This window comes from Schistocerca piceifrons, chromosome 7, assembly GCF_021461385.2.
Source record: "Schistocerca piceifrons isolate TAMUIC-IGC-003096 chromosome 7, iqSchPice1.1, whole genome shotgun sequence".
Taxonomy (NCBI): Eukaryota; Metazoa; Arthropoda; class Insecta; order Orthoptera; family Acrididae; genus Schistocerca; species Schistocerca piceifrons.
In genome coordinates, this window is record NC_060144.1 from 570914562 (window position 1) to 570938117 (window position 23556).

The 23556-nt window shown below is 43.4% G+C and overlaps 1 protein-coding gene across 1 annotated transcript in view; it reads left to right on the plus strand.

Moving 5' to 3' along the window:
• LOC124709086 overlaps positions 1-23089 on the plus strand; it is a 57616-nt gene extending 34527 nt beyond the window's left edge. Inside the window, exon 2 of the mRNA XM_047240734.1 lies at positions 21784-23089. Coding sequence (XP_047096690.1) covers positions 21791-23011 — 1221 coding nt within the window. The 5' untranslated portion in view covers positions 21784-21790 and the 3' untranslated portion in view covers positions 23012-23089. The remainder of the gene's footprint in view (positions 1-21783) is intronic.
• The last annotated feature ends 467 nt before the right edge of the window (positions 23090-23556 follow it).

Here is a 23556-nt window from a genome sequence, read left to right on the forward strand (position 1 = left end):
AAATCGGTCGACAACTCTGTTTGGTTAGTTTGTATTCCTGATGAGTGGGTCAATAAATTGATTTGGTATACGCATTTCAGTTATGCACACTTTGGTCCCCGAAAATGCTTTCATAAATTACGAGAAAATTGTTACTTCAGTAATATGGAAAAACGTATTCGATCTGTTCTTGCCAAATGCAAATTATGTCAAATGGCTAAGCCTCCAACGATTTCTCACAGAGCACCGTTGTTTCCCATCATTCCAGCGAAATTAAAGGAGATGGCTGCAGTCGATTTGTTCGGTCCAGTGGTTCGATCTACTAATGGTTTTGCGTACATTTTCGTAGCAGTGGAGTTGACATCAAAATATGTGTGTTTTACACCTTTACGCAAAGCAACAGCTCGTTCAGTATCTAACGCTTTCATCAAACATTTTCTTAAAGAAGTTGGTCATGTTGATAAGGTTATATCAGATAATGGATCACAGTTTCGCTCTAAAATTTGGCTTCGTACTCTACAGCGTCGTAAAATTAAACCAATCTTCATCTCACTTTTTCACCCTCAATCTAACGCTTCAGAGAGATGGATGAAGGAAATCAATAAATTGTGCCGTCTTTATTGTCATCAGAATCACAGAACTTGGGATCAGTATCTTCATATTTTTCAAAACATTCTGAATGAACTCCCTAATGATTCAACTTCTTTACCGCCTATAATGATATTAAAAAACAAAGCACCGACAAATCGCATTTCTGAAATCGTTCCTTTTCCGCCTTCACGGAAACTGCGGCATTCTGAAGTTGTCAACCTGGCTCTACAAAATATTGCATCTGCGGCTGCTAGAAGAGAGAAATCAGCGAGACGTCCTGGTCGTTCAAAAATCTTGTCAGTTGGTCAGAAGGTATTAATTAAGTCCCACCGTTTGTCTCACAAAGGAAAAGGCTTGTGTCGCAAATTTTTTCTGCTTTATAACGGTCCATATAGAATTCGCAAAATTATTCATGATAACACTGTCGAAGTAGAAACTCTTAAATCTCGACGCTCTAAAGGAATACATCATATATCTAACGTAAAAATTTTTGTGGAATAACATACTTTAGAGAAACTAACAGCTACATGTAAACATGCGGAGAGTACAAGGATACCGCGCTGTGTTTTGGCGGCGGCACATACTCAAAGCAACAGTGAAGTCTGCGCGCCGCACGAGGCAGTCGTTGACCGCAAACAATGACTTCCTACGTCACGCGCCTACAGCTGATCGAGCGCTCAGTGCGAATGCACTGACAGCCGTAAACAAATACTCAGTCTAATTTCTCCGACTAAATTCAGTATAAAGCTATAGTGACTTGATAAATTCTGTTATTAACATTCAGTATTTTCCAGGATACGGTTGTGTAAAATATTTGAGAACTTCAGGTAAATTCTGTGTGTCTCCGACGTTAAGACGACTTGCTATCGAGAAATTTTCAGGAAGAATGTAATTTCGAAGAAGAAAGTAATAAACTAAAAAAAGGTAACTGTTAATTGAGTTCATTTTTCAGGTAACATATTTCCACTTAGGTACGTACTTTAGACGTAATTTGCTGCTCGCGATTACGTGATTCATACTTTGTGCTAATTTCATGTTCTATGGATTTACTTGTGAAGCGACGTGCTTGTATACATTTACTGATTTTGACAATTATTGATTAATGAACTGGGTTGTGACTTGTATATATTATGCATCGCTTGGCTGCACTGCTTTTTCGCTGATGTCATTTTTTTAATTATGTTCCTGCTGTGCTTATTTATTTAAATTATAATGGTAACCTGATTTATTGTGCTAATGTGTTTAGGTATGTAAGTTATACTTTGTGATTTATCTGCTTGCGCCTTCATGTTTACTTATTAAGATTACATATGAATATTTATTTGCTTATGCTGATATGATGCTAATGACCTGTTTATTACGTAAGATATATGTTTGCTGCTATGCGTATATATTGTATATTTATACATTTCTGTTTTGTTGTCATAACTACTCTTTAATTTGGTGTATAGCAATGCTGATGTACAGTGTATAAACATAGAGTTTAGGTCACACTATTGGATTAATTATAGATTGTTCGCTTGGCAGAGCCTCGTTGTAGGGATTGTGCTGCATCCACTTGTTGACATTCTGTTCTTTACTGGTATATCTACTCGCTATTGCAAGTTTTGCTTACGCTCAGTGCCTTATATTTTTAAGATAGGAAAATGAACTGCTATAATTCGACGAACGACATTAGTACAAGAAAGTCATAGAAGTCACATGAGCTGAGGTTTTATGGAAGCTGTATAATTTATGCTAATAAGAAGGAGGCTAACGACATGACATACCAAAAATAGGTTTAGACCATTGACAATTATTACACTGCATTTTTCGTGAGCAATTGAAATAGGAAGTGACACTTGACACAAGAAATACTCCACATGTTTGCTTCTGTTTGCCATGATTCTTGAAGTGGTGTACACACTGTGAAACATTATGATTATTCACACTCCGTAATCGTACTTAATTACTGAGAGTTATTCGAACTAAGTCTGTTAGAGGTCATGTATGCATTTCTTTGTTTATAATTCATAAGGAGTAGAAAATTTGGGTCAGATGGATTACACAGAGGTTGTGTGTGGACACTGTGTCTTCGGATTGTATGGGATGCTGAATTGAAGTTGCATTAGGATTTTATCTGTACTTGTTCGAGGAGACTGACTAGAGGAAAGAGTTGTTATGGAAGTGAAATGATATTGGTGCTGAGGTTTATATTTATCGACGTATTATTGAGGTATAGAGATTATATGAAGTTGATGATTATGGAGTTTTTGTGGACAAGAGGTAAGGTAAATGATATTGATGATAAGACGTATTGAAGAGGTATTATTGAGGTATTATTGAGATTGTGTGAAGCTGATGATTATTGGAGTTTTGGTGTATAAGAGGTAAAGTAAGTGAGGAGCATATTTTTTTTTGTTGGTCTTATGGAACAAGGAGGATGAAGATACCAGACTAGAACACTAAAATAGAAGGAAGATAGTCTATACACACACTTTGTTAAATAACTAAGCAATATATACTTTTTTTGGAGAGAGGAAGTAATTGCATATCTTGGCTCACTGACAGTTGTTCAACAACAGTACATTTGATCTGGCTTGGCAAACATTGGTCTTGACATGATGACTATGACGTTGACTAACTATTATTGACTATTATACATTCCTGCCAGTACTACTTGATACACATGATGAACATCAGATTTTGACAGAATTGCATTTACACAGTTAACACTATTCAATTACACAGTAGTACTTGATGTGGATGGAAGATGAGTGAGTGTGTTTTGTGTGTTTTCCTTTACTAATCATACCCACCTATCTCCTAAGTATTATTTTATTTGTTGGTAGTGGCTTGCACTGACACCCATGAATATTATAGGTTTACTGGTATTTGTGTATTGTAATAGTTAATAGGACAATTATTTGACATCATTTGTGTGTTTGTTATGATTTGTATGTTACTGTAAAAGCATTTGTATGTGCATTCAAACTATTGTTCATGCCTGAACTGTCTGATTAGTGAAGATAAATATTCTGAACTGTTACTTGCACTTTTTCAACATGATGTGTGACATTTGGTCGTGTTTAATTTCTGCTGATGAACTGTGTGATCAGTGATTGTAAAAAAAAAAAATTATTATGGACTGTTACTTGTACCTTTTCTACATGATTAATGCCACTGGGACATGTTTAATTTCTGCTCATAAACTCTGATGAACGGTGTGACCAGTGCTAGTGAATTTTATCGAACTGCTTCTGCTGAGAGATGTGACTTGTTGGTGTTTGCACCTGCTCAACATTGCTGGGTGCAACTGATGGACTGCTCCTACTGAAATGATGTTACTTCTCGCTGTCTGCACCTACTCAACATTGCTGGGTGCAACTGATGAACTGTTTCTACTGAAATGATGTCACTTGTTGGTGTCTGCACCTGCTCAACATTGCTGGGTGCAACTGATGAACTGTTTCTACTGAAATGAAGTCACTTGTTGCTGTCTGCACCTGCTCAACACTACTGGGTGCCTCTGATGGACTGCTTCTACTGAACTAATGTGACTTGTTGCTGTGTGTACCTCTTGAACTTTACTGGGTGCCACAGATGGAACTGCTTCTACTGAAATAATGTCACTTGTTGCTGTCTGCACCTGCTCAACATTTCTGGGTGCAACTGATGGACTGCTTCTACTGAAATGATGTCACTTGTTGGTGTCTGCACCTGCTCAACATTGCTGGGTGCAACTGATGAACTGTTTCTACTGAAATGATGTCACTTGTTGCTGTCTGCACCAACTCAACATTGCTGGGTGCCACTGATGAACTGCTTCTACTGAAATAATGTCACTTGTTGCTGGGTGTACCTGCTAAACTTTACTGGGTGCAACTGATGAACTGCTTCTACTGAAATAATGTCACTTGTTGCTGGGTGTACCTGCTAAACTTTACTGGGTGCAACTGATGAACTGCTTCTACTGAAATAATGTCACTTGTTGCTGGGTGTACCTGCTAAACTTTGCTGGGTGCAACTGATGGACTGCTTCTACTGAAATGATGTCACTTGTTGGTGTCTGCACCTGCTCTCAACATTGCTGGGTGCAACTGATGGACTGCTTCTACTGAAATGATGTCATTTGTTGGTGTCTGCACCTGCACTCAACATTGCTGGGTGCAACTGATGAACTGTTTCTACTGAAATGAAGTCACTTGTTGGTGTCTGCACCTGCTCAACATTGCTGGGTGCAACTGATGAACTGTTTCTACTGAAATGAAGTCACTTGTTGCTGTCTGCACCTGCTCAACACTACTGGGTGCCTCTGATGGACTGCTTCTACTGAACTAATGTGACTTGTTGCTGTGTGTACCTCTTGAACTTTACTGGGTGCCACAGATGGAACTGCTTCTACTGAAATAATGTCACTTGTTGCTGTCTGCACCTGCTCAACATTGCTGGGTGCAACTGATGGACTGCTTCTACTGAAATGATGTCACTTGTTGGTGTCTGCACCTGCTCAACATTGCTGGGTGCAACTGATGAACTGTTTCTACTGAAATGAAGTCACTTGTTGCTGTCTGCACCTACTCAACATTGCTGGGTGCCACTGATGAACTGCTTCTACTGAATTAATGTGACTTGTTGCTGGGTGTACCTGCTAAACATTGCTGGGTGCCACTGATGGACTGCTTCTACTGAAAAGATGTAACCTGTTGGTGTCTTTTTTTGTATAAACTAATCATTGAAAGCATTTTATGTGAACATTTGTATAAACTGATTTTTTGTATATTGTGTAAACTATTATGTAAAGCCACATGCATGAAAAGAAGTTGTATTGCTTACTGTATTTCATATATTAGGTTAGTGAAAGGTCAGTGCAAAGCCAAAATTTTAACTAATTATGTGATATTTAGGTATTAATATTATCTTTTATTTTTGTCTGTATTTTTCTGGACGAATTTGGTGGTATTTTCACCACCAATGCTGGCAAAAGTACCATCAAATTCTGGCCTGTGGAGGAGGGGCATATGAAAGGTGGCTACACTGTGCCACTGCGCCAGAGATTGCGCCAAAGAGTACTATTAAGCCGCCTCCACAGTGCGTGTTAAGAGTTCGGAGCAGTCAGTGCTAGTCGAGAGCTCGTAGAGGACAGTGCGTGTTAAGAGTTCGTAGCAGTCAGTGCTAGTAGAGAGCTCGTAGAGGACAGTGTGTGTTAAGAGTTCGTGCCGAGATGTCCTAGTGGGCACTGCTTGTCGTGAAGTCGGAGTAAGATGTTGTAGTAAAGAGTGTTGTTCCATGTTTTATGCAGTTATTTGATGGGAGAGATAGCAGATGTTATTGTAATGAGTGCATTTCGTCAATATATATGAAGGTAAAAACTACAATGTTCTTTTATTAATTGTGTGTCTGAAATAATGCGTCACTACAGGATCAGTCAACAAAGCATCTGGCTTGTGTTCTTGTATTAGAGTGAATTCTGGTTTTCTTGCGTAATTATAGTTTTTCTAATTTTCTTTTGTCACGTCAGTATAATTGGTATTTAAAAATTCTTGTCTTGTTGGAGAAGAACCGTGCCAGATGTGGACGTTGAGTCACACTCCCACATACAGAACAGCTACTTTTGTGCTTATTGGTTTTGTAGGTTTTATAGTTGCTGGGGACTTAATTAATTAACTGTGTTTACGAAAATCTTCTTACATTGTTTGTTGCAGTCAGATTGCGTAATAATTCTAGTCAGGGCCAACCGATTACGAGACACTGCGTAATCGGACATACAGCTACTAAAAAGAAAAATATTTTCCATCTTGCATTTAATTAAGCCCCCATGCAGTGTCTCTTGCATGTAACTAATGCAGAAGCGTATTCTCTTACCTTCGTCCCAGTTATACGGAACGGCATCCTTAAACTGTTTCACAAACGCAGCTGCGTGGAGGTTACCTGATGATTGAAGCGACTGGAAGTGCCGTACTTAGATGTGATTATCATCCGCGGCGCTCGACTCGCCGATGACAGAGTCCGTTCTCTTATCTTCCATTACCGCCTAATTTCTTCGCGTGCGTTGGTCTCATCAGTTTCTGAATTCTTAAACCACCTTTCCCTGTCCATTCGTACAGTTCACTTATCCTTTGCTCCAAACAGACAGTGATTCTGCAAGTCTCCAGTCATCTTCATTAAAGTGCCTTTGTTAAATTGACATACACCGTCTGCGCTAGCGATGTCTCTATCTCCTTTGATCTTTAATTCTGCTACTTCGGCCTCAATTATCCCTCCCAGCAGCGGAATTACTCTCTAAACTGTCTAGTACTCATATCAAATGCCTCAGTAAGTAAATGCCTCAGTAAGTAAATTTCAAAGCCAGCAACTACTCTCTTTCACCTAGCAATCGTTATCTTTGTTTTCACGATTATTATTTTCAAGTGTTTCCAGGTTTTGGTAGGTACTTTGCACAAATAGCAGCGTCACATTATTAACCGACCCGCAGACGATCAATATCATTGTGCAATATTCCTGGATGTGCAATGACTGAGTGGTAGGCAATAATATTGAGTACACCAAAAGCTTTTGAAGTTCACCATGTGATCAAAAGTATCTGGACACCTGGATGAACATGACCTACGAGTTCGTGGCACCCGCCATCGGTAATGCTGGAACTCAATGTGGTGTTGGCCCACCCTTACCTTTGCCCATATCCTGCAATCGGATCGCGATAATGTGTACCGTGAATCCGTCACTCCACACAACGTTTTTCCACTGTTCAATCGTCCAATGTTTACGCTACTTACACCAAGCCAGGTGTTGTTTGGCATCAAGCGGCGCGATGTGTGGCTTACGAGCAAAATGGCTCTGAGCACTATGGGACTTAACATCTGCGGTCATCAGTCCCCTAGAACTTAGAACTACTTAAACCTAACTAACCTAAGGACATCACTCACATCCATGCCCGAGGCAGGATTCGAACCTGCGACCGTAGCGGTCACGCGGTTCCAGACTGTAGTGCCTAGAACCGCACGGCCACACCGGCCGGCGCTTACGAGCAGCCGCTCGACCATGAAATCCAGGTTTTCTCACCTCCAGCATAATTATCATAGTACTTCAGTGGATCCCGATACAGTTTGGAATTCCGGTGCGATGGTATAGTAGATGTCTGCCTGTTACACATTACGATCCCCTTCAACTGTCGGCAGTCTCTCAGTCGAGGTCGGCCTGTACACTTTTGTGCTGTACGTGTCCCTTCACGTTTCCACTTCACTGTCCGCCCCCGTTAGCAGAGTGGTCAGTGCAGCAGGATGCCACGCCAAGGGGCCCGGGTTCGATTCCCGGCTGGGCAGGAGATTTTTCTTCGCTGAGGGACTGGGTGTTGTGTTGTCCTCCTCATCATTTCATCCCAATCTCCGATGCGCAAGTCGCCCAATGTGGCGTCGAATGCAATAAGTACTTGCCTTCGGCGGCCGAACTTGAATGGGGCACTCCCGGCCCACAATGCCGTACGCTCATTTCACTTTTCTACTTCACTATCATGTCGGAAACAGTGAACCTAGGGACGTTCAGGAGTGTGAAAATCTCGGGTACAGACATATAACATAAGTGACACCCAATCACCTGACCACGTTCGAAGTCCGTGAGTCCCGCGGAGCGCACCATTCTCTTCTCTCACGATGTCTAATGACTACTGAGGTCGCTGATATGGAGTACCTGGCAATAGGTGGCAGCACAATAACGTGGAAAACGTATGTTTTTGGGGGGGTGTCCGGATTCTTTTGATCACATAGTGTTTAGGGTGCTGCCTGAAAATATTTTGCCGTCTATGGGTAACATACTTGCCAGTCTCTCGCATGCTGCAGCCTACGGGCATCTTTGAGTTTCTTGTGCGTTGCTGTTGGCGTTGTTGCATAAGAGTTGAAAATGGACTCAAAAGAAGACGAAAGAGCGTTCCTATTAGGGTGAACCAAAACGGATAAGTTATTGCAGGCACTGTGGGCTGCGAAATGTAACCGTAAAGAAGAGGAAACTTCTGACGACTCTACTGATCCGAGAAGACGCGTTGCATTTCAATGATCTGTCACCCTAAAGCTGGTCGTGAACTTTTACCTTGGGTATTTTCTTACTGCCGTATTCTCATAGTTTCTTGATGCTGTAGACCTGCTACGCAATGCCACCAACTCTTGCCATGTGCCTTCATTTCCGTTTCCAGAGGGTAACTGCCTTTAAATAACTCTTCTGTGTTTTGTTGCTGTCTAGTAACATTCACACACGTCAGGGGAAGAGATTTAATGTTAAATAGAACACCATCATCGAAATGAATGTCATTACATCACAGAAGAGAGTGACATTTCTTTTCTGCTTTGTTCATTTGTTTCTGGGCGTTGACACATAGGCGGCGTCTCTTTCCCTCTGCCTTCCAAAACAGCGCCGAGCCGCGACACCAGAGTGTAAGCAACCCCTTCACAGCACGTGGAGATGATGTCCGTCACGCTTTGTCGCTGCCATTTCATCATCTCTGCCCACACGTCAACCCAAAGCGCGTACAGTGGGAAGATCTGTACGCTCTAACTACCCAGATAACGGTTTTACAAAAACATATTTCATCTGAATTTCATTATATGTATTAGCAGTTGCGAATACGAACAACAATCAGCTATATAAGGTAATGACGACAATGGAAATCTGTGACGGACCGAGACGAGTATCCGGATTTTCCGCCTTACGCGAGCGGGCGCCTTAGCCGCTTTGGATATCCGTGCACGACCCAAACTTCCATATGTCGCCTTTCCTGCGACGCAACCTGTACTCGTACACACGTTATGTAAGTCCCATACAAGGGAGAACATGTTAATTGAAATTCATTTCTGAATTCGGCGGCCGGCCGCTGTGGCCGAGCGGTTCTAGGAACCACACTGCTGCTACGGTCCCAGGTTCGAATCCTGCTTCGGGCATGGATGTGTGTGATGTCCTTAGGTTAGTTAGGTTTAAGTAGTTCTAAGTCTAGGGGACCGATGACCTCAGATGTTAAGTCCCATACTGCTCAGAGCCATTTGAACCATTTGAATTCGGCGGATAAATACAATACGGCACTGCCTGTGCTGTTAAGAAGTATGAGACAATGTTCCGTCGGACAAGTACGTCAAAGGGACCTTGCATCGACCTTCGTAACATCACAAGTATTTTCATCTGATTGCTAGGAAGATGTGGTTCAAATGGCTCTGAGCACTATGGGACTTAACAGCTGTGGTTATCAGTCCCCTAGAACTTAGAACTACTTAAACCTAACTAACCCAAGGACATCACACACACCCATGCCCGAGGCAGGATTCGAACCTGCGACTGTAGCAGTCGCGCGGTTCCGGACTGCGCGCCTAGAACCGCGAGACCACCGCGGCCGGCTAGGAAGATGTGGAACATGTTTTTTTCTGGATAAATGCAGATAATTATGCAGATAATTATAAGAACACATATATTAAGAATGAATCGCACGAGTTGTTGCTCATAAAATACAGAGAATGCCACGAAGGTAACTGATTTAAAAAATCACTAGAAAGTTATGAGTAAAATTGTGTATGTATATCAGTCACCCGAATACAATTCTTTCATGTACGAATTTTTGGATGATAGTTACCCATAACTATGTCTTCAATATGTGTGTCCTCCTGAGGGACATCGTGGAAAAGTCTGTCGAATTGGTTCCTTAGATCTTCAAATTCTCCAGGTAGTTGGGAAGGAGGGGGGGGGGGGCGCTGCCCATAATGCTCCAATCGTTCTCAATTGGGTAGATATCCGGCGACATTGCTGGCCAAGAAAAGGTTTGGCAAGCACGAAGACAAACAGTAAAAAACTCTCGCCGTATGAGTGTGGGCGTTCTTGCTGAATTGTAAGCCCTGAATGACTTGCCATGAATGGCAACAAAACGATCGTCGACTTACCGCTGTGCTGTAAGGATGACAACCAAAGGGTCTATGAAAAGAAATAGTTCCCCAGACCATCACTCCCAGTTGTCGAGCCGTATGGCGAGCGACAGCAAGGTTGGAATCCACATCTGTTTGGGGCGTTTCCAGACACGTCTTCAGCCTGGAACTTCATTGACGCGGTGGGATGCCAACCTGACTGTCGGCTCCCATACGGCCCAACGACCAGGAATGATGGTCTGGAGCGCCATTTCGTGCAAGAACTTCTTTGTTTTGTCAATCTCGGCGCCATTACAGTACAGCGATACGTCGACGATACTGTACGCCCCGTTGTGTTGCCCTTCGTAGGAAGTCAACGTGGTCTTACCTTTAAGCAAGATTAAGCCGATACATACATAGCGAGAGTTTTTGTTACTTGTCTTTGTACTTGCAAAAGCCTACTTTGGCCAGCAAGGTCGCCCTATCTCTCTCCATTTGAGAACGTTTGGAGCATTATGGGCAGGGCTCACCAACCAGTTCGGGATTTTGACCATCCAACGCGCCAATTGGACAGAATTTGGCACGATATCCCGTAGGCGAACATCCTACGACTCTGTCAATCAATGCCATGCCTAATAATCGCTTGCATAAGGGCCAGAGGTGGACCAGTTTGTTATTGACTTGCTTAATTTGTGCACCTCTTTCTTATGAATAAATAACCGATTTTTTCTGAAACGGAAATCACTTCTTTGTCTGTATATGTAAATGTCACCTATAGATTTCCGTCCCATTTGATGCTTCGTGGTACGTCGTGTTTTCGTCTTAAAGTGTACTTTTGAGGCGAAACTGCACTTTTAAATTTCATCTCTTTGGAAGATTTGGCCGTTTAATGTACTGTAACGTAACAGATAAGCGCTGACTTTGTGGAATTGCGCATCTCACTGTAGTGTTTTGTGTTCTGGTCATGGGACGTCTATTTCCAGTATTGTATCAAATGTTGGACCATTAAAGAGTAAAAAAGTTATGGTTACCCATTAGTATCATTTTGCAATAGTACTGACTGTGTAGGGAGCGCGTTTCTCGAACTCTTTTTCTTTTGCGGCACGCTTTAAAGTTTCGTGACACCGCTACATGAGATATTTTTTCCCAGATACAAAAAAGCAAACACACAAAGTACATACAAAACATTGTTTTGATTGTGCAACGAATACGAGATACAAATTATATATGAACAGAAATATAAGGCATGCAGTGAAATAAACTTATTTCTCTTAAGCAGGAACATAAGAATCTCGCGACACACCTGACATATATTTGCGACACACCAGTGTGTCGCGACCTGCCAGTAGAGAAATGCTGCTCTAGAGGTTGCTTTACTACTTTTATATACAGTCGGTTCGCGACAGCTAACGGGCGTTATTACTTTCATTGTTGACAGCGCTACTGATGTACTTCTCTCATCAGTTACTCTCGCTTACGATGTACCGAAATCAGTTTCCTTTTCGATACCGCCTAATTTTAGCAGCTACATGTCTATGTGATTGCTTTCCTCTACGTTTCAATGGTATCTAATTAAATTAGTACGCCATCGCCGTAACTACGAGGGTCGTTTAATAAGTAATACCCCACTTTTTTTTTTAAAAAAAAGCCATTAATATACATAGACAAATGTCCCTGTTGGTGCTTCACATTTTATGTTTGTTCTGTGGGCCGGTGAAGTTTCGAACCTTTCTGGCATTTGGTAGAGCCGTAGTGCAGCGTCAAAATAGCGTCTACTTACGACTCCGGTTACAAGCGTGGAGCTGTTATTGAATTCTTGTGTGCAGAAAAAGAAATCGTGGTGAACATTCATAAACGTTTGTGTGTTGTGTATGGCGATGATGCAGTCGAGAGGAGCACAGTTGGGCGATGGGTAAAGAAAGTTACAGCCTCAGGAAAGCAGAAACAAAGCTCCATGATCAGCCACGATCGGGACGCCGGGTCACAGCCACTGTTCCAGACGTGCCGAATCTTGCGGATGCCATTATTCGTGCCGACTCGCGCATCACAACTCGTCACTTGGCTCTACAGTTGTCGGTCGGCATTTGAAGTTCGTCTGCAGTGATCGAGACTCTCGGATATTCAAAGAGCTGCTCACGATGGGTTCCACGAATGCTCACAGTGGACCACGAGGTTCAAAGAAAGGCTATTTCATCTGAATTTTTGGAGCGTTTTGAGACCGACAGAGAGGCCTCTTTGTCACGGATCGTTACGGGGGACGAAAGCTGGGTTCACTACTTCGCGCCAGAAACAAAAAGGCAGTCCTTGGAGTGGCATCATCCTCTTTCACCACAAAAGAAGAAATTCGAGACAACCCCCCTGCCGAAAAAGTCGTGGTTACAGTCTTCTGGGATTGTGATGGTCTCATTCTCATGGATGTGATGCCAAGATGGTCAACCATCAGTTCAGAGGCATATGTGAAGAGTGAATAAACTCAAGAACCGTTTCCGACGTGTCAGATCGGACAAGAATCCAGAAGAATTCTTGCTCCAACACGATATGCGCGCCCACACACAAGTCTGAGAACCCGGAAACACATCGCCGAATTGGGTTGGACATCATTGCCTCATCGCCGGCAGGAGTGACCGAGCAGTTCTAGGCGCAACAGCCTGGAACCGCGCGACCGCTACGGTCGCCTGTTCGAATCCTGCCTTGGGCGTGGATGTGTGTGATGTCCTTAGGTTAGTTAGGTTTCAGTAGTTCTAAGTTCTAGGGGACTGATGACCTCAGCGGTTAAGTCCCATAGTGCTCAGAGCCATTTGAATCATTGCCTCATCCACCGTACATCCCAGACCTGACACCCTCGGACTTCCATCTCTTTGGGCCGCTTAAAGATTCTCTACAGGGAACACACTTTGAAGATGACGAGAGTGTCGGCCATGCAGTGAAAACATGGCTAAGCCTACAGGACAAAAGCTTTTACCAGCAGGGAATACATGCTCTTCCACAACGTTGGCGTACGGCTATAGAACGTGATGGATACTACGTAGAAAAATAGGACATGGACAAGACACGTTGATGTATACTGTCAGCAAATTCTGACTATTAACAATAAATATGTTCTGAGAAAAAAGTGGGTTATTGCTAATTGAACGACACTCGTAACTGTTTCCCGTTCCTGATCACTTTCGTAATTTACTGTGCAGTTCTCTCGCGTTCGGCGTTGACTAAATGCTCCTCGCGGCCGGCAGCCATGCTGATGGTGTTAACGCTCGCCGGTTCACTGCATCTGCAGATCGGCGGTCGGCCGTCTCCGTACTTTGTCTCGGTGGCAGAAGAGCAGTCGCGAGGCGCCATCTTGTGAGCATCCCGCCGCCTTCTCGTTGGCGGCGAAACTCACGCAAGCGGTGATGGGGAAAGTATTTTCTTTTTATCGCGGATCACCATACCACTGAATCACAGGTCACATACAACTTTTACTTCGCATTAACTGTACTATTTCACACCAGTAAAGAAACACAAGCATTATTCCAAAGAACCAGCGGAAAAGATATCCTGTCTGAGCACGAAAAAAAGACGAATATGTTCCTCTTTAAAAACTGACAGTGAAAGTGGGGAAGCAGCGCTGGATCAATCCTCATTCGGCCTTTCTCATCGGAATTATGGCGTGTGAACATATTCGCGCTTTTCTAACAGGGAACTTTCTGTATCTTTTTACCCAGTGTCTCTTTGTAGTTAAACCTCCACACTCAGGGTCTCCCACTCACTGGCACTGTCTATATATATGTCTCTCTCCCACTATCTCTTTTTTCTACCACTGTTTATCCCACTGACACTCCATCCTCCTTCACTTTTACAGTCTACATTTATCTTTCTTTCCCGTTGCCACTGTCTCAACCACACCTCGGCAGCTCAAAAGTTCTGGCGGAGGGCAGCTTACATTTTCCCCTACACCCCCGTGTTTAAAATTTAGGTCCAAAATACGTCCTTCGCTATACCTACGTGTTAAAGTGTGCCGATCTGAGAGGGCCGAGACCCCCAAGGCCTCGTATTTGGTCTCCACTCATCTTTTTTTTTCATTTCCATCGTTTCTTCTCTCTTTTGCTTCCACTCCTTCCATCTCGATCCATCTCTCTTTCTCTCTTTTACTGCCGTTGTCTGTCACTGACCTCAACATCGCCTCTTCCTCCTTGACTACCACTGCTATTATCTTCATCTATCTCTCTCTTTCACTGCCAGTTTCTGTCTCCTGTCTGTGTCTTCTCTCTCTTTACCTCAATCTGGCACTGCCTTTTCTCTGTTCTACCGCCACTGTCTTTTTGGTACTCTCTCAGCACAAAATAGCGCAAATACGAGGGTTGCCCAGAACGTAATTCACCACATTTTTTTCTTGAACAATTCTTTATTGAACATAATGAGAATTACACACATGAAAGAATGGAGTTTTATCTACACGCTCCATTTTTCCACGTAATCTCCGTCCCTTTCTATGGCCTTCCTCCAACGTTAAACAAGGGCACGTATGCCCTGTCGGTACCACTCCTTGTCCTGGTGGTGGAGCCAGCGCTTCACTGTGTGAATCATCTCCTCATCGTCCTCAAAATGTCTTCCACGAGTGGCATCCTTTAATGGCCCAAACAAGTGGAAGTCCGAGAGGGTTAGGTCAGGGACGTCAGGTGTGACAGCTGTGGATTGTCTCCCCGACCACTGCAAATCGCATATCTCCGCCGAACCGCTTTCTGATGACCTCACCCTCCGTGCCCAGTGACTAACTGTACTACTGTCGACAGCAGAAGCTCCATAGACTTTGCACAAGCTTTTGCGCATATTGCTCACAGTTTCTTTCTCTGCAGTGAGAAATTCAATGCCGGCAAGTTGCTTGTAACGTGCACCACCTATAGACGCCATTATGAAACCGTCCTGCAGCTACGCCATCTGTCGAAAGTGACGGAAACTTGGCGCACTTACTCGTGAGACTCCAAATAATACATACGTAACGTTTCGCATTCGTAGCATTTTTTTCGGTTGAGGAAAAAAATGTGGTGCATTACTTTCTGGGCAACCCTCCTACGTTCAGAAGTCAAAATTTTTGGTGAAGAAGGATTGAGACAGCTGCTTCCCCACTTTTCGGTCAAAGTCTTTCAACGAGGAACATGTTCGCCTTTCTTGTCCTCTAATAGGAGGAATTTTCCACTGGTTCCCTTCTTTTCTCTGCTACAGTAAAGTTTACTGCTTATATAAAACTAAGTCTATAGGTCACGAAAGTCTTGATAGTTTGTTTATGTACTTCGACACGTTTATAAGGCACATTTATGCACGTTCACTCGCATAAAGTACGCATAATATGAGGTTAACACATAATCACATGCTTTACATTTCTCCTGGATACTTTACTGTCGGCCGGAGTGGCCGAGCGGTTCTAGGCGCTACAGTCTGGAACCGCGTGACCGGTACGGTCGCAGGTTCGAATCCTGCCTCGGGCATGGATGTGTGTGATGTCCTTAGGTTAGTTAGGTTTCAGTAATTCTAAGTTCTAGGGGACTGATGACCTCAGAAGTTAAGTCCCATAGTGCTCAGAACCATTTGAACCATTTTTGATACTTTACTCATCGACAGCAGTTCAACAAAGCCTCTGCCTTTTGTTTTAATTCTTGAAAGAGTAGGAATGTACTTAGAATTACTTTACTGAACTTGCAGCCTTTCCAGCTTTGCATAATATTAGGCAGTCATTTTAACTTCTTTTCGTGCCTGTTAAGACCAGTTTTTGCCCATTTTTGTCACTGCACTATCACTTTGGGCGTAAACACATAGGCGTGAAGTGCCAATTTCAAAGAGACAGCGCGTCTACATCTACATCTACATCCATACTCCGCAAGCCACCTGACGGTGTGTGGCGGAGGGTACCCTGAGTACCTCTATCGGTTCTCCCTTCTATTCCAGTCTCGTATTGTTCGGTGAAAGAAGGATTGTCGGTATGCTTCTGTGTGGTCTCTAATCTCGCTGATTTTATCCTTATGGTCTCTTCGCAAGATATACGTAGGAGGGAGCAATATACCGCTTGACTCTTCGGTGAAGGTATGTTCTCGAAACTTTAACAAAAGCCCGTACCGAGCTACTGAGCGTCTCTCCTGCAGAGTCTTCCACTGGAGTTTATCTATCATCTCCGTAACGCTTTCGCGATTATTAAATGATCCTGTAACGAAGCGCGCTGCTCTCCGTTGGATCTTCTCTATCAATCCTATCTGGTATGGATCCCAAACTGTTGAGCAGTATTCAAGCAGTGGGCGAACAAGCGTACTGTAACCTACTTCCTTTGTTTTCGGATTGCATTTCCTTAGCATTCTTCCAATCATCTGCTTTACCGACGATCAACTTTATATGATCATTCCATTTTAAATCACTCCTAATGCGTACTCCCAGATAATTTATGGAATTAACTGCTTCTAGTTGCTGACCTGCAATTTTGTAGTTAAATGATAAGGGAACTATCTTTCTATGTATTCGCAGCACATTACACTTGTCTACATTGAGATTCAATTGCCATTCCCTGCACCATGCGTCTATTCGCTGCAGATCCTCCTGCATTTCAGTACAATTTTCCATTGTTACAACCTCTCGATACACCACAGCATCATCTGCAAACAGCCTCAGTGAACTTCCGATGTCACCCACAAGGTCATTTATGTATATTTTACGTCATAAACTATTATAGGTGAAAAATCGTCGAAACTATACATACGCCTCAGATCGGATACTATCTGCATATTTTACGTGTGGACTTTATAAGGGCGTATTCTGGTGTGTTTATGGACCGTTATTTATGACTCCCATTGTTTTCTTCCAGAAAGGGGTAGCTCATAGCCTAAATATGTGAACGGTTCACTCTTTCTACACAGTTATTGTTCATATAGATCTTACTTTGTACTGGGTATTTTCCTCAGAAGGTCACGGTGTTTGTTTCTTCGTTGTTGATGTCCAAGCTGTAATTCTCAGATAAAAACTGTAAATAGAGTACAGAACGCTGCAGATCGCCCTCTTGTAACCTGTTCTCTCTTCCCTCTCCTATTTTACGTGAATTTCACTTATTACCATTTTCGTGTCAAACAAAATGAAACACATCGATATGTTATGGGAGAAAAGAACGACGGTCCCAACCGTAACCAATATGTGAACTGCTTGTACCAGGAAACTGTAGTTCAAGCGGGGCGCATAATCTAGTGCATAGTGGACCTACCTTTCTGGTTCTGCATCTTCAGAGTCCGAAGGCACCACTCAGGCTTGTCAAACGTACCTGATCTTCTCTCCCTGTCGCAAACAAATGCCAACTGGAACGATAAATTTACAACACTGAGGCAGCATACGCAGAACAGTAAATACACCAAAATTACCTGCATGCCTTGTATCAACAGCTTTGCGCCCTGTCTTATAACATCAAAGTCTGCTAATCTGTCGCCAATCAAGAATACACACTATTTACAAACGCCGCAGCTCATTTCTCACAAAACAAAAACAGCAGAAAATGTCTGGAACTTCATATGGTTGTTTGCTGTGCCCATTCCTTCGTGTGATCCTAGAGCCAGTCACTATACCTGGAGCAGAATAACGAAGTTATTGGGAGCTGGATGTTTACTGGAAACTTGTCATAGTAATAACCAATCAGCGAACGAACTTGGTCACGATTTCTGTGATGTTCACTGTTGTATCGCTCTGCTACTTCAGGTGCAGTGTGTAACAGCGGAGAGGTTGCATGTAGGGCTGTTGATAAAGTACCGGTATATCGATATTTTTTCTAATAGATATCGATTGTTATCGGCGATATTTCAATCTGCTATATATCGTTATTAAAATGGCCATTTTTTATATTATATTTTTTTCGCGATTAATGGTAAATATTTGAAACTGTTCGTTTGAAACTGCAGTAGAACGTAATTTTACTTTTCTGTGTGAAAGAGTCTTACTACGTTTTGAGCTTGCATCGCATCCAGTCTTTCTCTTTGAGTGTGTGAGGCAAGTTTAAGTGGCACAAAAGAAAAAGTCCCTTTGCAATGACGGTTGGTGGTGTGAATGGAATAACAAGATTTTTGATGTGAAGAAATAGCACACCAACTGCGTTAAAAAACTAATTTTTAAGCAATTAGTGTGCTATTTATGTGAAGAAATAGCACACCAACTGCGTTAAAAAACTAATTTTTAAGCAATTAGTGTGCTATTTCTTCACATGGGCATTCTTCAAAAACGGTTGCCGAAAGTGTTTAACAAAAATCTAACGGTCTTTGCAGTGGGCGGAGACGTGTGAGGGGAAATGCTGACGTAATGGGCGCTCGGAGCGCAGCTACCAAAAGATACTGAAACTTTTAATTTCACCACGCAATTTCGACGCTACAGCTGCTAGGTCGCTGGCGTTGGCAGAAACGAAAAAACATGGGAGTCGACATGAAGTGTTTTGGACAAATCCGATAAATGATGAAACAGAACAACGGACCATAGGACACCTTTTATTGCGTCACTTACAAGCCGTTACCATTCCTACATCAGTCTCCTAGACTTAGAACTACTTAAACCTAACTAACCTAAGGACATCACACACATCCATGCTCGAGGCAGGATTCGAACCTGCGACCGTAGTAGTAGCGCGGTTCCGGACTGAAGCGCCTAGAACCGCTCGGCCACAGGGGCCGGCGTATCGTTTTACTTTCAATTGTTTGTTGCTCTAAGACGATAGGCAGGCTGCTCTCTTAATAATAACCAATACTTAAATATTCAGCTCTAAAACCGGCGGTATATTTACAATGTGCAACTAATATTTTCATAGGCCGGTTCGTCGAAATTTTTTCCGTCGATATATCGAGAGACAATAATAATATTCTTTAAATACCAATGTAACGGATTCCCGATATTTTTAAAAATATCAACAGTCGTAGGTTGCATACGACGCTTGCAGCCAGTTACATATAACAATCACAATTCGTTTCCATTGGTTGCATTGTTCTTCTGTGCAGCGTGTTCATTTCACGCGGTAGAAGCAGTTGCGAAAGTAGGCTGAAAAATGATAAAACTATTACCACCCTTCGAACCAAACCCAATACCGCACGTTAAGGGGCAGCGTGTGAATGTATCCAGAACGGAAGCACGGAGTTTCTGCTTCTGGAACCATATAGTGAACCTAGACAAACGTGGACCGACAGACATCGCCCCTTTCTATTCTCGACCAGGAAATAAGATGTGTTCCTAAGTATACTGCCTTCCACATGCACTATCCTCAACGTGCAACACTCTCCACTACCCACCATTCTCCATGTAAGTAAAATGGCCTAAGTGAAAAACTTTTTTTTTTGAAATACGTTAAACCATTTTTTCTACACTACTGGCCATTAAAAGTGCTACACCAAGAAATGCAGATGATGAACGGGTATTCATTGGACAAATATATTATACTAGAACTGACATGTGATTACATTTTCACGCATTTTGGGTGCATAGATCCTGAGAAATCAGTACCCAGAACAACCACCTCTGGCCGAAATAACGGCGTTGATACGCCTCGGCATTGAGTCAAAGAGAGCTTGGATGGAGTGTACAGGTACAGCTGCCCATGCAGCTTCAACACGATACCACAGTTCATCAAGAGTAGTGACTGGCGTATTGTGACGAGCCAGTTGCTCGGCCACCATTGACCAGACGTTTTCAATTGGTGAGAGATGTGGAGAATGTGATGGCCAGGGCAGCAGTCGAACATTTCTGTACCCAGAAAGGCCCATACACGATCTGCAACGTGCTGTCGTGGATTATCCTGCTGAAATGTAGGGTTTCGCAGGGATCGAATGAAGTGTAGAACCACGCGTCGCAACACATCTGAAATGCAACGTCCACTGTTCAAAGTGCCGTTAATGCGAACAAGAGGTGACCGAGACGTGTAACAAATGACACCCTATACCATCACGCCGGGTGATACGCCAGTATGGCGATGACGAATACACACTTCCAATGTGCGTTCACCGCGATGTCACCAAACACGGATACGACCATCATGATGCTGTAAACAGAACCTGGGTTCATCCGAAAAAATGACGTTTTGGCATTCGTGCACCCAGGTTCGTCGTTGAGTACACCATCGCAGGCGCTCCTGTCTGTGATGCAGCGTCAAGGGTAACCGCAGCCATGGTTTCCGAGCTGATAGTCCATGCTGTTGCAAACGTCGTCGAACTGTTCGTGCAGATGGATGTGGTATTGCAAAGGCTCCCATCAGGGTTCGAGACGTGGCTGCACGATCCGTTACAGCCATGCGGATGAGATGCCTGTCATCTTGAGTTCTAGTGATACGAGGCCGTTGGGATGCAGCACGGCGTTCCGTATTACCCTCCTGAACCCACCGATTCCATATTCTGCTAACAGTCATTGGATCTCAACCAACTCGAGCAGTAATGTCGGGATACGATAAACCGCAATCGCAATAGGCTACAGTCCGCCTTTATCAAAGTCGGAAACGTGATGGTACGCATTTCTTCTCCCGACACGAGGCATCACAACAACGTTTCACCAGGCAACGCCGGTAAACCGCTGTTTGTGTATGAGAAATCGGTTGGAAACTTTCCTCATGTCAGCACGTTGTAGGTGTCGCCACCGGTACCAACCTTGTGTGAATGCTCTGAAAGGCTAATCATTTTTATATCACAGCATCTTCTTCTTGTCGGTTAAATTTCGCGTCTGTAGCACGTCATCTTCGTGGTGTAGCAATTTTAAACGCCAGTAGTGTAGTTTTGAGTAGGAGTATATCCTGTAAGATTACGGAACATTGCAGTATAGGAAATGACTGAAAACAGTGGCTGTAGTGTATTTTTAGTGACTTGTGTGGTTATGGTTCTGCATCAACTACAGTTGTATTATTTCATGCACTATGCTGAACGGTGGCCAGAACATCATCAGGTGGAAGGTAGCCTGACTAATCTGCGTTTTTTACACGCTGCCGGCCGGAGTGGCCGAGCGGTTCTAGGCGCTACAGTCTGGAACCGCGCGACCGCTACGGTCGCAGGTTCGAATCCTGCCTCGGGCATGGATGTGTGTGATGTCCTTAGGTTAGTTAGGTTTCAGTAGTTCTAAGTTCTAGGGGACTGATGACCTCCGATGTTAAGTCCCATAGTGCTCAGAGCCATTCGAACCATTTTTTTACACGCTGCTGCAAGTTTTCGTGGACGCTTATAACTGAAACAGTTACGTAATAGATGTCTTTCATTTGATGATGATGATGATTTAGTCACGGAAACCCCTAGTGGGTGTAATAAAACGTTTATGACTCAAGGAAATTTTTCGTTTTAATTAGTGTTTTAGTTATCACAACAGAGCTCATAATGAATGACTTTGTAATTTGTTTTTGCTGTTGTTTCAGGTTTGCCATGGAGAATATACCGTGGACTGAGCCTGTGACATCTTCGAAATTTGAAGATCTCCTTGGGCTAAACAAAGGCTCTGTGGAAAGTATATCTATAAAGAATATGACGAAGCCCGGTCAGAATTTCGGCAGCAGCTTACTGAGTATTGAGTTAGCTTTGCGAGATGGTCAAACGCTGTACCTGGTTGGCAAATTCATGCCTAGAACAGAAGCGCAAAAAGCAGCTTTCGATTCGGCGAAGACATTTGTGAAAGAAATACACGCGTACCGCTCCATAAACGTCGAACTGATTAAACTGCAGCGTGAGAGGGGCGTTCCGGAAGAGGAGGTCTGCGACCCTATGCCGCGGTACTACGGGTCGCGGGTGAACATCGCCGACGACGAGTCGTCGGGGGCCGACGACAACGCAGTGCTCCTGCTGCAGAACCTGACGCGCAGCGGCTACCAGATGGGAGACCAGAAGAAGGGGCTGGACTTGGCGCACGCGAGGTTGCTCGTCGAGAAGGTCGCGCAGTTCCAAGCGTCGGCTGTCGCTCTCAGGCTCCTCAAACCGCAAGTGTTTAGCAGCCTTATTGACGGCAAGTGTACTTTCGCTGGTATGGGAGCCGAAAGGAACCGGCAGTTTTCCAACAGCTTCATGGAACATTTTAAATCTTTTCCAGAGGTTGCACCGTATTACGACAGGCTTAGGGCTACCAATGATCGGGTGTGTGATATCTCTCTGGAGAAGCTTTGGGCGGAAGTTGTCGAACCGTACGCTTCGCTGTCGCATAACGATCTGTGGGTCAACAACATGATGTTCCTGAACGACGTCAGTGGCAATCCGACGAGTGTGAAGTTCTTCGACTTCCAGACGCTCACCTACTCGTCGCCTGTTAGAGACCTCATATTTTTCCTGTACACCAGCATACGACACGATCTGGTTAGAAACAGTGTCGGTGAACTAACAGCATTATATTACGAGAGTTTCGTAGCCTGGCTGAAGAAAATGGGCTGTAGCACAGAAGCGTTTACGGAGACAGCATTCAGACAAGAGATCGACAGGGTCGCCCCGACGGAGGTGATGCATATACTGCTGTTGCTGAACGTATTGTGCGCAGACGAACACGAGAAATTTGCGCCCTCTGATGAGCCGGATTCAAGTCCGTCATTTTCTTCGAGCGAAATGTATCGAACGAAAGCATTAATCACGCTTCAAGATTTTGATGCAAGGGGCTGGTTGTAATGGATGTGTCATTAAGTATACATTGCAAAATATGTGTCCACGTCAAATATTTATCTGTTTTGCCATATGCGAATATGTTTCACACGGGCTGCGTTTAAGGATGCACCTGTGAGAAACGCTCCTACGTTTCCCCTTCCTTGTCCCAAATCTAACGTTACAGACATTTGGAAAATCGTGGGGCATACCGAAACGTCCCCTTTGGAAAATTTATGAATTACTGTGCTGGTAAACCTCTTACGTTATTTGATTTTCAAACACATGAGCAGAACTGAACGTACCCAGACATTTCTCTCTTTACTTATTCTGATCAACACTGAACTAACACACAATATTTTTAGCGCAACGCAATCTGACTTTCAATAATCCATACAAAAGAATGGAGCTGACTAACAATAACCTATACCTTTCATGAATCACTTACCTCACAAAAATCTTCGTTACTCGAACTACTGGAATACAGCGAGCGCCAATACTGCCAGCTAAATGAATGATTCTAACTACTGAAGACACTAACCACTGATAGGCAAAGTTAGCAAATGAAAGAA